Here is a 14,882-nt window from a genome sequence, read left to right on the forward strand (position 1 = left end):
TAAGCGACATTGTTTGTTTTATTGAAATTAATACTTTTGAATCAATAGTTTAAAATAAAATAATATTTTTCAATTAAATCATTATTTAAAATTAAATAACATATGTATTAATCAAATTAATAAGTTACCTTTTATTTAAACCTTGCTGAATAGCTTCAACGGGAGTGGTGCACTTGGACACAGTATAATTGGACACGGTGCAAATGGACACGTTACAAATGGACACGAGATTTTGCACACGGTTCAATTGGACACAGTGCATTTGGACACAGTAATTTTGGATACAGTAGCTTTTGGACACAAAAAAATACGCATCGTTTACTTGGACACCGCTCAATTGGACACTGTTCATTTGGACACCGTTCGTTTGGACACAGAAAGATGCGCACCGTTCATTTGGACACCGTTCGTTTGGACACCGTTATTTGCCCACCGTTCGTTTGGACACCGTTCATTTGCCCACCGTTTGTTTGGACACCGTTCGTTTGGACACCAAAATTTGATTTAAATTATACGACGTAACCCACACCAAATTTTTGTTTTAAATAAGAAATAGGTTTGGGTTAGGTTATATCTTCCGGAAGTGGAGCCCCCCCGCAGGGGGGGCGGAACCCACTGTATCCATGCATGACATCCAAATATGCGAAAGGCTAAACAAAGTGCTAAAAGCAATGTAAAATTAATGACATCAGTATCAGAGATATATAAGTATGAATATATTTTATTTTGACAGATATATTAACCTTCAAATGTATCTCCTTTTCACGATTTCATATTTTACATAGATTTACCAGTATAAAGTGTTATAAGAATACTGATTATATTTTCCCAAAATGATTTTTATTTCTCTCCATCTGTTACATATTCAAACAAACAGTGCGCATGTTTCTGTGTACAAATGAACGGTGTCCAAACGAACGGTGGGCAAATGAACGGTGTCCAAACGAACGGTGGGCAAATGAACGGTGTCCAAACGAACGGTGTCCAAATGAACGGTGCGCATCTTTCTGTGTCCAAACGAACGGTGTCCAAATGAACAGTGTCCAATTGAGCGGTGTCCAAGTAAACGATGCGTATTTTCTTATGTGTCCAAAAGCTACTGTATCCAAAATTACTGTGTCCGAATGCACTGTGTCCAATTGAACCGTGTGCACAATCTCGTGTCCATTTGTAACGTGTGCATTTGCACCGTGTCCAATTGTACTGTGTCCAAGGGAAGGCCACTCCGACGGATCCTGCTGACTTACTACCTCTCACCCCGGCTCATTTTCTTGTGGGAGAATCGATGACAATTTTTCCTGATACCGATGTGACCGACATTCAACTTAATCGGTTGGATCGTTGGCGTCTCGTGCAGTGTGTGATTCACGATTTCTGGAAACGGTGGGCGGCCGAATACATTATCAATCTGCAAGGTCGAACGAAATGGAAGAAAAGACAGGACAATATCCAGATCGGAGATCTGGTGATTCTGCGTGACGAGAATTTGCCGCCATTAAGGTGGAAGTTGGGGCGAGTATTGGAGTTGCATTTTGGCAACGACGATTTAGTTCGCGTGGCAACCGTCAGGACTGCGAGCGGTAATTTTAAACGAGCGATTACCAAGTTGTGTAAGTTACCTGTAACCTCAAATAATGATAACAAAATTAGCATAGTTAATTTGGTAGGCGGTATGTTTGAATCGAGTATGAACGTCGCCAGTTGTATCATCGGCGGACAATGCAATGAGGGGCCCGCTATCGGCGCCACTGGCGCTGAGTGACGTGTTCGTGTTCGCTCGACGCACTTGAGTTAGTTAGTACACACCGTTCGGCAGTAGTTTTAAGAGTTACATGTATTCCATTTATATTCATTAAATATTTACGTAGTTTATATCGAAGTTTTAGTTTTATCTGTCCATCGAAATCAAACAAAGTCTATCCTACAATCATTATGTGGATGGGAAAATGTATGCGTGGACACAGTGGGTTCCGCCCCCTCTACGTACGTATGTGTGTGTGTACGTTATGTACGTATATGTGTACGTTACGTACGTATGTGTGTGTGTACGTTATGTACGTGTGTGTGGACGTTACGTACGCATGTGTGTGTGTACGTTACGTACGTGTGTATATACGTTACGTACGTTTGTGTGTGTGTGTACGTTACGTATGTGTGTGTATACGTTACGAATGTGTGTGTATGTTACGTACGTGTGTGTGTGTGTGTGTGTGTGTGTGTGTGTACGTTACGTACGAATGTATGTATGTATACGTTACGTACATGTGTGTGTACGTTATGTACGTTGTGTGTGTGTACGTTACATACATGTGTGTATACGTTACATACGTATGTGTGTCTGTATATGTTACGTACGTGTGTGTGTGCGTTATGTACGTATGTGTGTGTGTACGTTATGTACGTGTGTTTACAAATTACTTGCGCTTGCAAAAGGAAATCACCGATGGGAGAAGCATATAATTTTCATAAAATTTTACGCGATTAAAAATAAAAATAAACATGCAGTTGTAATTTAATATAATAATTAAAATTTATATATTTAAAAAAAATAAACACATTGATCTTTATAATATCCTTCTTTTCATTACACATTTCATTGAAATAATCAATGACATAAAATTGACGATCAGATATTGCATAATGCGAATGAAAGGATGTATATACTCATAGATATATATACTTTTTCAGAGAAAATCATAAATTAATTTCGGAAACAGCTCTTCAAAAATGACTGACTTTCGAAATTAATCCATGATCCGTAGCTATATATACAGGCGTCTTTTTTCAGCAATATTCATTTGCAAATCATTATCATAATTATTAATTATTTATTTTCAGCATATCTGAGTAAAAATGTAATAAAAGAACGATAAAATTAATCCCACCAAAATTTTTGTATTGATATTTATAATTTATTTATCAGAAGAACTATGGAAATTGAAGCGTAGCTTATCTGATAAATATTATCCTATTTTTAAATTGTGGATTTTCTTCACGTATTGTGTGTGTATCTGTCATCCAGATGATCTAAAGGTAATAAAAAAAATTTCAATTGACTGTAAACATTACAATTTAGGAATCTTGCATTTCACAAGAATATTTTTGCTCGTAAACAAAAAGGTTAAAAGGTTAAAAGCTTAAAAAGATAAATAGAGGAAATGTCGACATATTCGACCGAGATTAGATAGAAATTTGCGCTACAATAAATAAATTATTTGCGCATCTAAAAGATCAAGTAATATAATATAAATTAATGTTTCTCTCTTGACATGTTTTTGATGATTTCAGACGATACTAAGCAGCACCAAGCGCTTTGAAAAAAGTTATTTGTATAATTTGTTTTATCCTTGGCTGGGCACAGGTCTTTTCACCAGCACAGGTAACATAATGGCATTAATATATAACCGTACATACTTTATTATTACAATTTATTTTTAATTTGTTTTCATCACAGAAAATCAAATAAAATACAGAATTAGTTACAGAATTATACTTGAATATTAATTTTTAATGATAAACTCTTACATAACTTCCTTTTGGTACTGTAAAAAGTAATAAATTTGAAAGAAATTTGCAAGTAATGTCGTATTGAGAGATGATCTCGCCGTGTATTCTTAAGTACATGGAAGTAATAGATATTTCAAATAAAGAAAATTTTCAATTAAATCAAACACTTTCACATAACAGATTTTTTAATAAATTATAGTTTATTTTTGACTGCTAATCCATAAAGTTTTAATTTCAAAATAATAATTAAATTCAAGTTTACACTAACAACTCTTTTTATCACACAAATTTTATGAGAAGATTTAAAAAATCATAGAAGAATTTTGCGCGATACAAAAAAAAGTAAATAATTATGCTTATTAGGACCGATCTCACCAATTTCAATGATATATGTTGTCAAGGACACGCCCCTAAGTAACTTTCAAAAGGCTTTAGCCGTTACTCATTATTTATTAAAAAGTTATTAACAAAATAAGTTTAACGAGTGGAATGTAATTGTCTGACACAATGTATATTTAAAAAGGAATATATTTATTGGAATATTGTTCAATATATATATAGTAATGATAATACTGCGGTATTTTCGTTTATATTCTTCATAAGTAAATTTACTACAAATACGTATTAAAACGTAGTAAATCTCTCCTTATGCGTCAAATTAAAAGAGAAAAAATATTTTATAATTTTACTTTATAATACACACACATGTTATATATATATATACATGTATTGTGTGTATGTGTATACTACTTAATATTAATGTCAGAAAATTTCGTTCTATTCGTTGAACTTATTTTGTTAATAATTTTTTAATAATATTACTTGAGAATTGCTCAATAAACATCAAATTAAAAAAGAGAATAATCTTATATAATATTATTTGTATTTAACTGCATTATTTTGATTTTGTTTTAGGCGCTAAGTGGAATGCACGACGAAAGATATTAACATCTGCGTTCCATTTATTTGCTAATATGTTGATCAAAGAGGGCAATTGTATGACAAAATCTTTGAAAGATGTCGGAGGAGTAGTCGTAAAAGATTTAGTACTATTTATTAGTGAACATACGCTAAACGCCACATGCAGTAAGTTTTCTGTAAAGTTTTTATTGTCCTGTATTATGTGCAGGGATTTCATTCTAAATGATATCATAGCTTAAAAAAGAAGATAAGTTGTTCCCATAGAAAGTATCAATGCTGCACAAAAGATAGATAATATCCAATTTTTTACACTCAAAGTTACTTATGAAATATTCAGTTGTAATTATCTTCGACTATATATCCGGTGTTATATATGTACTTACAGAAACTACCATGGGCATCTCTCTCCAAAAACTCTGCAGAAATGAGTTTCAGCAACAGTATCGAAATGCAGTTCACGACATAATCGAATTGATAGTGTATAATTTATGGATATAATAATTAATTGTGTGATATATTTATAATCCTTTAAATTATGATTGTGTGTGATATATATTTTCTATATATATTTTGAAACAAATTAAATATTGATTAATTATGTGAAGGTAAACAATTAGTTTGAGACATCGATTCGTTTAAAGCGACAATTAGGAATCAAAATCTATTGTACGTGATCCGTTAAATGTTTCACTTTAAAAGAAAAATTATCTTTAAAATGTTGAAAATATTGTAAATGTTAGAATATTGAAATATTAAGTAAAATGAATTGTGCAATAAAATCTGAAGAGAAATTATCCTTGATCAAAAAATCTACAATTAAAACAGAAGTATAATGGTTTTAAAAGATTCCAAATATCTTTTTTGTAAGATACATAGTTTTAAATTTATTTTTTCGTCTATATTCTCTACATTCAATGACATTACTTAAAGATTACTATAAGATTTTATTGCGAATTTAGAAGAGGCTTTTACAAAATTACATCGTTATTGAAATTATATAATTTTATTTAATTATGATTTAGAGCAGTGCATGCCACAATCTGCACATTTCGGCCGATTTCCGAGAGTCAACGCCTATCGCCCCCCCCTTGCGTCTTGAGATCCTCAACTAGCAACCGTAACCAAGCGCGCGGCGCTCTGCCTCAGGTACGGTGCATCTATACCGCGAAGCCGTTCCGTACTCCCTTACTGCCAAATATCAATGTTTTAAACGCGATCTTTTTAGAATTTTTTAAAATAATTAATTCAAGAATAAAGTTTCAATACTCGATTATTAATTACATTTACAATATAATAATTCTAAAAATATTACGTTATTCTAATTTATATAATGACATCATATACTGGGAATATCCAACAGTCTATAACTTAAATAATATCGTTCATAAGTATTTCGTGCTTTTAATAAAAGCGTCTTTTATAAAACTTTAAATTTACAATTATTTATTAATTTATATATCGGAAAGAGTTTCCGCGCGCGACACATTTAACAAATTTAATCTATCGAATATAATTTAATAATATTTTAGAATTATTATATCGTAAATGTAATTAATAATCGAGTATTGAAACTTTGTTCTTGAATTAATTATTTAAAAAAATTCTAAAGAGATCGTGTTTAAAACATTGATATTTGGCAGTAAGGGAGTACGGAACGGCTTCGCGGTATAGATGCACCGTACCTGAGGCAGAGCGCCGCGCGCTTGGTTACGGTTGCTAGTTGAGGATCTCAAGACGCAAGGGGGGGGCGATAGGCGTTGACTCTCGGAAATCGGCCGAAATGTGCAGATCGTGGCATGCACTGATTTAGAGCATTTAGGCCTTAGCTTTGTAACGATTTGTTATTCTCATTATCGCCACAAGAAAGAAAGCAAAAGAAGATCTTGAAAATATTGCATGGATTTACGGAGAAAGTATGTTACGAATTATGTTATTTTAAATCCGCTAAACTCTATCTTTTATATAAAATTAAAATAAATCTCGTATTCTTTGTACCGCAAGATTACATGATTAATCATGAATATTAATAATATATTATGCTATTAATATTTATGATATAGTACAATGTGCTATTATTATTTAATATAAAAAATCATTTTTTTAAAATTTAATATCGTACTCGTGTGTAGGTCATCACGGAAAGAAAACTTTATCACAAACGCACCAATGACCGATATTTGAAAAACCTTGAAAATGACAAAGAGACGGAAATAGATAATGTCAAAATATTTGGAAGTACGTAAGAGATCGGAGCTAATATTTATGTTCAATTACACAATCAAATATCAAATTATGCTTGTGATATTTATACTAAGCACATAATTACATATAATAATGCAACATATGTCTTCCGTAAAATTAAATCATTATTATTTCTAGTAGAAAATCTAAATTTTAAACAAAAACAATATTATATAATTAAATCGCATACAAAAATGAGATTAACATTAATGTGCTTTTTTATTTCTAGTTAAAAAAAAACAGCTAGCTATGTTGGATCTCTTAATAGCAGCATCTAGAGACAATCTTTTAACTAACTTGGACGTCAAAGAAGAAATCGATACCTTTCTGTTTGGAGTACGTATCTGTAATCGTTTTTAAAATTTTTTATACACATCATCTAAGCACGTTTAATGATATGATGATATTCATATAACAATGATCACAGGGTCACCATACTACAGCGATGGGTATAACCTTCGGTTTATTACTATTAGCTGAACACAAAGATGTCCAGGTATCTTCTTCTCAATATATCGCGATATATTATTTAAATTGTAATTATTATTGAAAATAGTACAGATATTAAACTTTTGTTGCAATGTATTTTTTTAATTTATTAAAAATTTATTGGTATCTATACATATAAAAAACAGAATATTATGAAATACACTTAAATTATTATCGATGACACAGGAACGTGTGAGAGTTGAAGTCGATACCGTGATGCAAGAGAACGGAGGGAAACTTACCATGACATCGTTGAAAAATTTGTCATATTTAGAGAGATGTTTAAAGGAAACGCTACGTTTATATCCCGTCGCGTCTTTTATATTACGAAACATTGAGGAGGATGTAAAATTACGTAATTAATCATTTTTTTTGCTGCTTATATCTTTAAACATGTCATATTTTACAGTATATATTAAAATATATACTATCGAATGTAAAATAAGTTTAATTGCTTTAACACTTTAAAAATACAATGTTGTATTCATGTTATTTCTCAAAAGAATTCTTAATTTCATAAATTTTTATATTTTGTAATTTTATAATATACTTTTCAGACTCATATGTTGTACCTGCTGGAACAATCTTATATCTTGATATCTTCGAAGCTCACAGGAATCCCAATTTTTGGTCAAATCCAGAAGTATTTGATCCGGATAGATTTTTACCCGAGAGGATGCAGAATCGTTATCATTATTCCTATGTACCGTTTAGCGCAGGACCAAGGAATTGCATAAGTGAATTCGCGATTTTCGTTTCTTCTCATGTTGATAGTTTCTAATACAACTTTAAATTGTAGGTCAACGATTCGGTCTGCAAAAATTAAAAGCTATGATTGCTTCTTTGGTGCACAATTTTTACTTGGAGCCTATAGATTATTTAAAGGATATCCAGTTGAGATTCGATGTAATAATTCATCCTTCTCATCCGGTTCACATAAAATTTATCCCAATCAACCGCAAATAATCGTTTAAAACTAACACAAATATCATATGAATGTAACAAATTAAGGTAATTATTTACTATAACGGACCCAGCTCCAATCACGTTGACCTTGATATATGTTGTCAAGGACTTAATCCTGAATAACTTTTTCTTATAATTCAATCGGCAGTCTCTTATAATTTTTGAGATATTTAAAGTTTAAGTTAGATTCGAAACGAAAATTTGGTTTAAGTTATACGACGTAATCCACACCAAATTTTTGTTTTAAATAAGAAATAGGTTTGGGTTAGGTTATATCTTTCGGAAGTGGAGCCCCTCCGCAGAGGTGGCGGAACCCACTGTATCCATGCATATACTTTACAATGCAAAACGAGGTTCAGCCCAGAATTGTTGTGTGAATGGGAAAGTGTATGCGTGGATGTAATGGGTTCCGTCCCCCCTGCGGGGGGACTCCACTTCCGGAAGATATAACCTAACCCAAACCTATTTCTTATTTAAAACTAAAATTTGATTTGATTGGCACTGTATTCATGTATATACTTTACAATGCGAAACAAGGTTTAGTCCAGAATTGTTGTGAGAATGGGAAAGTTTATGCATGAACATAGTGAGTCCCCCCTCCCCCCACTATTGTTGTGTTTCGTCCTGTAAATAGAGAATGTATTGAAATCGACCTTGTTTCACGTGGAGAGTCATCTAGTTTCACGAAACTATGTTGGAAGAAACAATAATAAAAATATAGTTTATATTTAAACGTAAATATCAATATTGTGAACGAATACGTAAATTTTTTGAAATAATGGCAACATTGTATCCCTTAGATGAAAACAGTACATTTGCAACTGTAGAATAAATAAAATTAGATTGTTAACGTTTTTGACCCTTTTTAAAGAAAAATAATAGTTAACTGAGTAAAATGGAAGCGGGGTATGTTAAGGCAAATTCAACAAATCTGCCAAAAATTGATGCGCTAATGGTGTATCAATTTATTAGAGAAGACGACCGCTTTAATGCTGCCGAAATGCGAGGAGTAAAAACATCTGCGTAAGTATACATAACAAGAAATTCATTAATTTATATTAAAGACTCAATTGTTGTATCCGTAGTTAAAATATATATCTACTTTTAAATACAAAGGTCTGTGTGTTTTATGTATATTTTAAGGTTATGTTTTTAATTGTCTGTTGAAAGTACATATATCTATTAATCAGTGTTTGAACAACTAGTCCTAAATGTACAAAATAATTTTAAATACAGGGCATGTCGAGAAACATATGGAGATTCAGCAATAGGATATGTCTGCCTAAAACGAGAGAATTCAAAGTGCACTGTGAAGGCAAGGATTTGTCCGGAGCATCGAGTAAGAAGTAGAAGTTACTCAGTAACTTTAATCGTGGATGAGGAACAAGAGAAAGTGTTCAGTCTTGAATGCCATGATTGTGCAGCGTCGTTAGGTATAGTTTCATTATTCTCAGAACCAAAATATAGAATCAATGTTTACTATAACTTGCATTCAGTATTCGAAAAAAATTTAAAGTTATATTTTTCAAGAATGAAAACTATGTTCTTATTATATAAAAGATGTTCCGTAATGTCCTATGGATAAACACTTCTCATTTAAATATGATGTTTGAACAAGTATTTCGACTTTTTATGCTTTATGTGATGACAACACTGATTTCATATTTGCATATAAACTTAAGCAAATTACTGCGAGATATTAGTAAATGTTATTATTTATATTTTTAGGTGGTTGTAAACATTCGGTAGCCTTTTTAATGTGGATCCACAGACGAACAGAAAATCCAGCACCGACAGAGGTTGCTTGTTATTGGAAAAAGGCTGTTTAATCAACTATTGGAGCAACTAAAAAATACATTGAAACTAAGGAATTGTACAAAAAAGAAGTACAGAATATAGAAAATTTTCCTGACAACGCAACATTTCTGCAGGACATTGTGAAAATAGCCAAGGAGAAGCAACTTGATAGTCAGTTATCGCAACATCATTTAGAACTAAAAGAACGCCGATTATACTCATTGTCAATGCATCGACTGATTGTTTAGTTTTCAGCATGTGGAATGAAAACTGCAGATGATTTTTTAATATTTTGTATTTCCAAAATGTCAAAAGAATTATGTTTTGAAGCGGAAAATGCAACTAAAATGCGAAGTAACAGCCATTTATGGTTCGAACTTCGCTACGGTAGAATAACTGCATCGATATTACATGAAGCTGCAAATTGTAACACCGAGGATGGAAGTCTTGTACAGCGGATCACTGGCGCATCCAAAGTATATGATACAAAAGAAATGGAAAGAGGGAGATGTCTTGAGAAAGAAGTACTTAAAAAAGTTGAGAAAATAGTAGGCCAAAAACTGAAAAATTGTGGTCTTTTTTTAATGCCAAATTACCCGATTTTGGGAGCTTCTCCGGATGCTATGGGCAATAATTTTATTGTGGAAGTGAAGTGTCCAAATTCAGACAAAGCTATTTCTCGATTTCCATCGAAAGGAAAAGTAGCTTCTAAGTGCAAAGCACAAATAAATCTTCAAATACTAGCTACAAATACAAAAAAGGGTTTATTTTGTGTTGCTGATCCTGATTTCGAAAATAACAGAAAAGTGACAACAGTTTGGGTAGATTATGATAAAGATTATACTACAGCTGTAACAGAACAAGCTATCAGTTTCTGGAAAAAAAATATTTATTGTAAATTGATAAATTCTATTTTAAGATAAAATATGCATTAATAAAAAGTTTGTTATGTGAACAATTAGTTTTTTATTTTTCGTATAATATAATTTTATATTAATAATTATAAATTATTATGTTCTTATAATAGGTGCTTGGAGGTTTATTAAAGCTGCTACAATACGAACAACATCATCTATGTATGGCATGATGTTATGGTTTAAAGTAGAATGTGGTTCCAAAAGTGAAAATTCTCGTAGTCTTCTTATCACACGTTCTACGTAAATTCTTAAACTTGCTATACGCTTCGTTAACATTACTTCTGTCTTAGACGATTTACCTCCACTTTTTACACTAGGAGGTCTTCTAAGTTCGCACTGAATTTTATTTAAAGATGTTTGAATCTGCTTAAAACCACGATCTGCCATAATTCCACATTTTTTTGGCAAAACATCCATTATACCGCATTGTTCAAACAACTCAACATCATTTATTCGACCTCCATAACCAGAAGAAATAAAATTAATAAATCCATCCGGTGTACAACATATTAAATACTTCAATGTATTGCACTTTTTATATTCTGACCACGTTAAAGACTGTTGAAGAGCGTTTGATGGTTTCTCGATTTGAATTTCGAAACAGTCAATTATTCCATAAACGTGAGCAAAATTTGCACGAAACGGTATAGATAATGCCATTTTAACGCTTTCTCTAGGAGGACAATAAATAAAAGTTTTTAAGAAATGACATAATTTTGGTACACTATTTTGAAAAATTTTTGATGCTCCTGCTGTGCTGATTCCAAATTGGTTACCTAATCTTACAAAATTGTCATTCAGTTTGATTTTCATCAAAGTCAATTTTATATTTTCTGTTGATAAACAGTTGCCTTTATGCAGTTCATCAACAATCCATAACCAGTCATTTGGAATTCCAATGTATTGTTTTGTCTGTGTGCTAATAAAATAATTTGTTAAATGTAAAACGCTTCTTTTTGCTTGTAGGTCTTGTTCTTCACAATACTGCAAATAATCTTCATGATATGATTCATATTCACTCCTAGTAGTACCAGTTGTAATCGTTTTGGAAAAATCGGTTGCAACTGCACCGCTATTGTCACTCTCCGTTGGTACATTAATGGGTGAACACATTTTATTTACAGTATTAGGCAGTGTTTGGCAACTTTCTTCAACAGTACTGCACTTTATATTGCATTAAATTTTTTTACTTCTAAAAAAAACCTTCGTGTTCTTGTTTTCTTTATCCCAAGTACACTTCTTATTAATTTCTATTTTGTCATTCGATTGCAATAATACTTCTCCTTCTTTTTCTGTAACGATTAATGGAACTGCATTGCTTTTTTCAATATTAATACTATCTGACTTGCTCGGTATATTTGAAAAATCAATTTCATCTTTTATTTTATTATTCTCTGTAAGTATTGAAAAACTTATTGAAGCACAGTTTTCATTTGTTGAAATTTCTTTTTGTCTGCATACTTTTTTTGGAACTACAATATTTCATTGTTACTTTTAACATTTGGTGATCTATTTTCATTGGTTTCATGAGTTTCGCAATGAAATAGTATTTCGGATATCATTCTTTTATTATTTAATTTTTTAAATGCACCTGGGTCGTGAGTACTTGCAGCTGTTCGACGGTTAGGTTGACAATAAAAAATATGAGGTACTGCATTTTTCTTCATTTTTATTGGTGCTCCCATTAATTTGAAAATCATAAAATTTTCCATATTTTCTTTCAACTAAAACAGGAAAATTAAAATTCTTATAATATAAATATGCATGTAAATAATAGAATACTAATTCTTTTAACAAAAAAACTACTTTAGTAACAATCATAAAAATTAAGTCTTCTTCCACGCGATTGATTTTTTTTCACCTTTATGCATTTACGATAATATTAAACAATGTTCCAAAATATTGGAAAATATCACTATGACTTTGACATATGAAAGTATAATATTAATTTAATATAATAATTAAAATTTATATATTTAAAGAAAAATAAACACATTGATCTTTATAATATCCTATATCTCGTTTCTTTTCATTACACATTTCATTGAAATAATCAATGACATAAAATTGATGATCAGATATTGCATAATGTGAATGAAAGGATGTATATACTTATAGACATATATACTTTTGTCAGAGAAAATCATAAATTAATTTCGGAAACCGCTCTTCAAAAGTGACTGACTTTCGAAATTAATCCATGATCCGTAGCTATATATATAGGCGTCTTTTTTCGGCAATATTCATTTGCAAATCATTATCATAATTATTAATTATTTATTTTCAACATATCTGAGTAAAAATGTAATAAAATAACGATAAAATTAATCCCACTAAAATTTTGGTATTGATATTTATAATTCATTTGTCAGAAAAACAATGGAAATTGAAGCGTTGCCTATCTAATAAATATTATCCTATTTTTAAATTGTGGATTTTCTTCACGTATTGTGTGTCTATCCGTCATCCAGATGATCTAAAGGTAATAAAAAAGAAATTTAATTATCTGTAGACATTACAATTTAGTGAGATTTAGGAATCTTGCATTTCACAAGAATATTTCTGCTCGTAAACAGAAAGGTTAAAAGTTTAAAAGCTTAAAAAGATAAATAGAGGAAATGTCGACATATTCGACCGAGATTAGATAAAAATTTGCGCTACAATAAATAAATTATTTGCGCATCTAAAAGATCGAGGAATATAATATAAATTAATGTTTCTCTCTTGACATGTTTTTGATGATTTCAGACGATACTAACCAGCACCAAGCGCTTTGAAAAAAGTTATTTGTATAATTTGTTTTATCCTTGGCACAGGTCTTTTCACCAGCACAGATAACATAATGGCATTAATACATAACCGCACATACTTTATTATTACAATTTATTTTCAATTTGTTTTCATCACAGAAAATCAAATAAAATACAGAATTAGTTACAGAACTATACTTGAATATTATTTTTAACGATAAACTCTTACATAACTTCTTTTTGGTACTGTAAAAAGTAATAAATTTGAAAGAAATTTGCAAGTAATATGGTATTGAGAGATGATCTCGCCGTGTATTCTTAAGTAAATAGAAGTAATAGATGTTAGAGATAATAGATAAAAGTATAGATATTTTTTGTTTGTCTTATATAATATATATTTCGTATACTTTGAAAATTATAAGATTAAGATTAATTAAAGTTATAAGATTATAAGTTAAGTCTAATAAGAACTCGATCGCTTCAGCCGTTATTCAAATTTGAAAATCTCAGATACTCTTAGTTGGCCGACGCGCGTATAAATACGCGGAGTACCTTGTTATTGCGCGTGACTTAGCGCGAGACACTACCGTATCTCTTAATATCAATTTGAAAAAGATGTGAACCACTTAACTGACATTTATTACAAATTATTTGCGCTTGCAAAAGGAAATCACTGATGGGAGAATACATATAATTTTCATAAAATTCTACACAATTAAAAATAAAAATAAACATGCAGTTGAAATTTAATATAATAATTAAAATTTATATATTTAAAGAAGAATAAACACATTGATCTTTATAATATCCTATATCTCGTTTCTTTTTATTGCACATTTCATTAAAATAATCAATGACATAAAATTGACAGTCAGATATTGCATAATGCGAATGATAGGATGTATAAACTTATAGATATGTATAATTTCTTCACACCGAGAAAAAAAAATTGTTAACTTGATTAAATTCGTCCAACTAATTACTATTTCTTTAATTGAAATATTTTAATATTTTAAGTCAAATACGACATATTAAATAATTAAATCTAACATGAGGCATATTTGATTTAAATAGTTAAATATTCCAATTAAAGAAATACAAAGAAATAGTAATTAGTTGGACGAATTTAGTCAAATTAACAACTTTTTTTTCTCAGTACAGAGAAAATCATAAATTAATTTTGAAAGCCGCTCTTCAGAAGTGACTGTGACTTTCAAAATATATACCCCACGGAGGGGGTATTATAACCAGGGTTGGGAAGTAACGCGTTACTTGTAACGCCGTTACCGTTACA

General features: G+C 30.9%; 2 protein-coding genes and 1 pseudogene across 2 annotated transcripts; 2 read left to right on the forward strand and 1 right to left on the reverse strand.

Annotated features, from left to right (window-relative positions):
• The first annotated feature begins 1,285 nt into the window (after positions 1-1,285).
• Positions 1,286-8,124, forward strand: LOC138942178 (cytochrome P450 4C1-like; annotated as a pseudogene).
• Positions 8,125-10,226: 2,102 nt separating this feature from the next.
• On the forward strand, positions 10,227-10,844 carry LOC138942179 (uncharacterized). The gene has a single exon (XM_070312226.1). The coding sequence runs from the start codon at positions 10,227-10,229 to the stop codon at positions 10,842-10,844; it is 618 nt and encodes a 205-aa protein (XP_070168327.1).
• An 87-nt stretch (positions 10,845-10,931) lies between these two features.
• LOC138942180 (uncharacterized) lies at positions 10,932-11,951 on the reverse strand. The gene has a single exon (XM_070312227.1). It carries the CDS (start codon positions 11,949-11,951, stop codon positions 10,932-10,934), a length of 1,020 nt encoding a protein of 339 aa, XP_070168328.1.
• Between the last annotated feature and the right edge of the window lie 2,931 nt (positions 11,952-14,882).

This window comes from Polyergus mexicanus, unplaced genomic scaffold, assembly GCF_030449975.1.
Source record: "Polyergus mexicanus isolate NDT 795.1 unplaced genomic scaffold, iyPolMexi1.0 SCAF_21, whole genome shotgun sequence".
Lineage (NCBI taxonomy): Eukaryota > Metazoa > Arthropoda > Insecta > Hymenoptera > Formicidae > Polyergus > Polyergus mexicanus.

Excerpts from the sequence above, each read along its gene's own strand:
- LOC138942179 (XM_070312226.1), top strand. The coding sequence starts at position 10,227 with ATGTCAAAAGAATTATGTTTTGAAGCGGAAAATGCAACTAAAATGCGA.
- LOC138942180 (XM_070312227.1), bottom strand. The coding sequence starts at position 11,951 with ATGTGTTCACCCATTAATGTACCAACGGAGAGTGACAATAGCGGTGCA.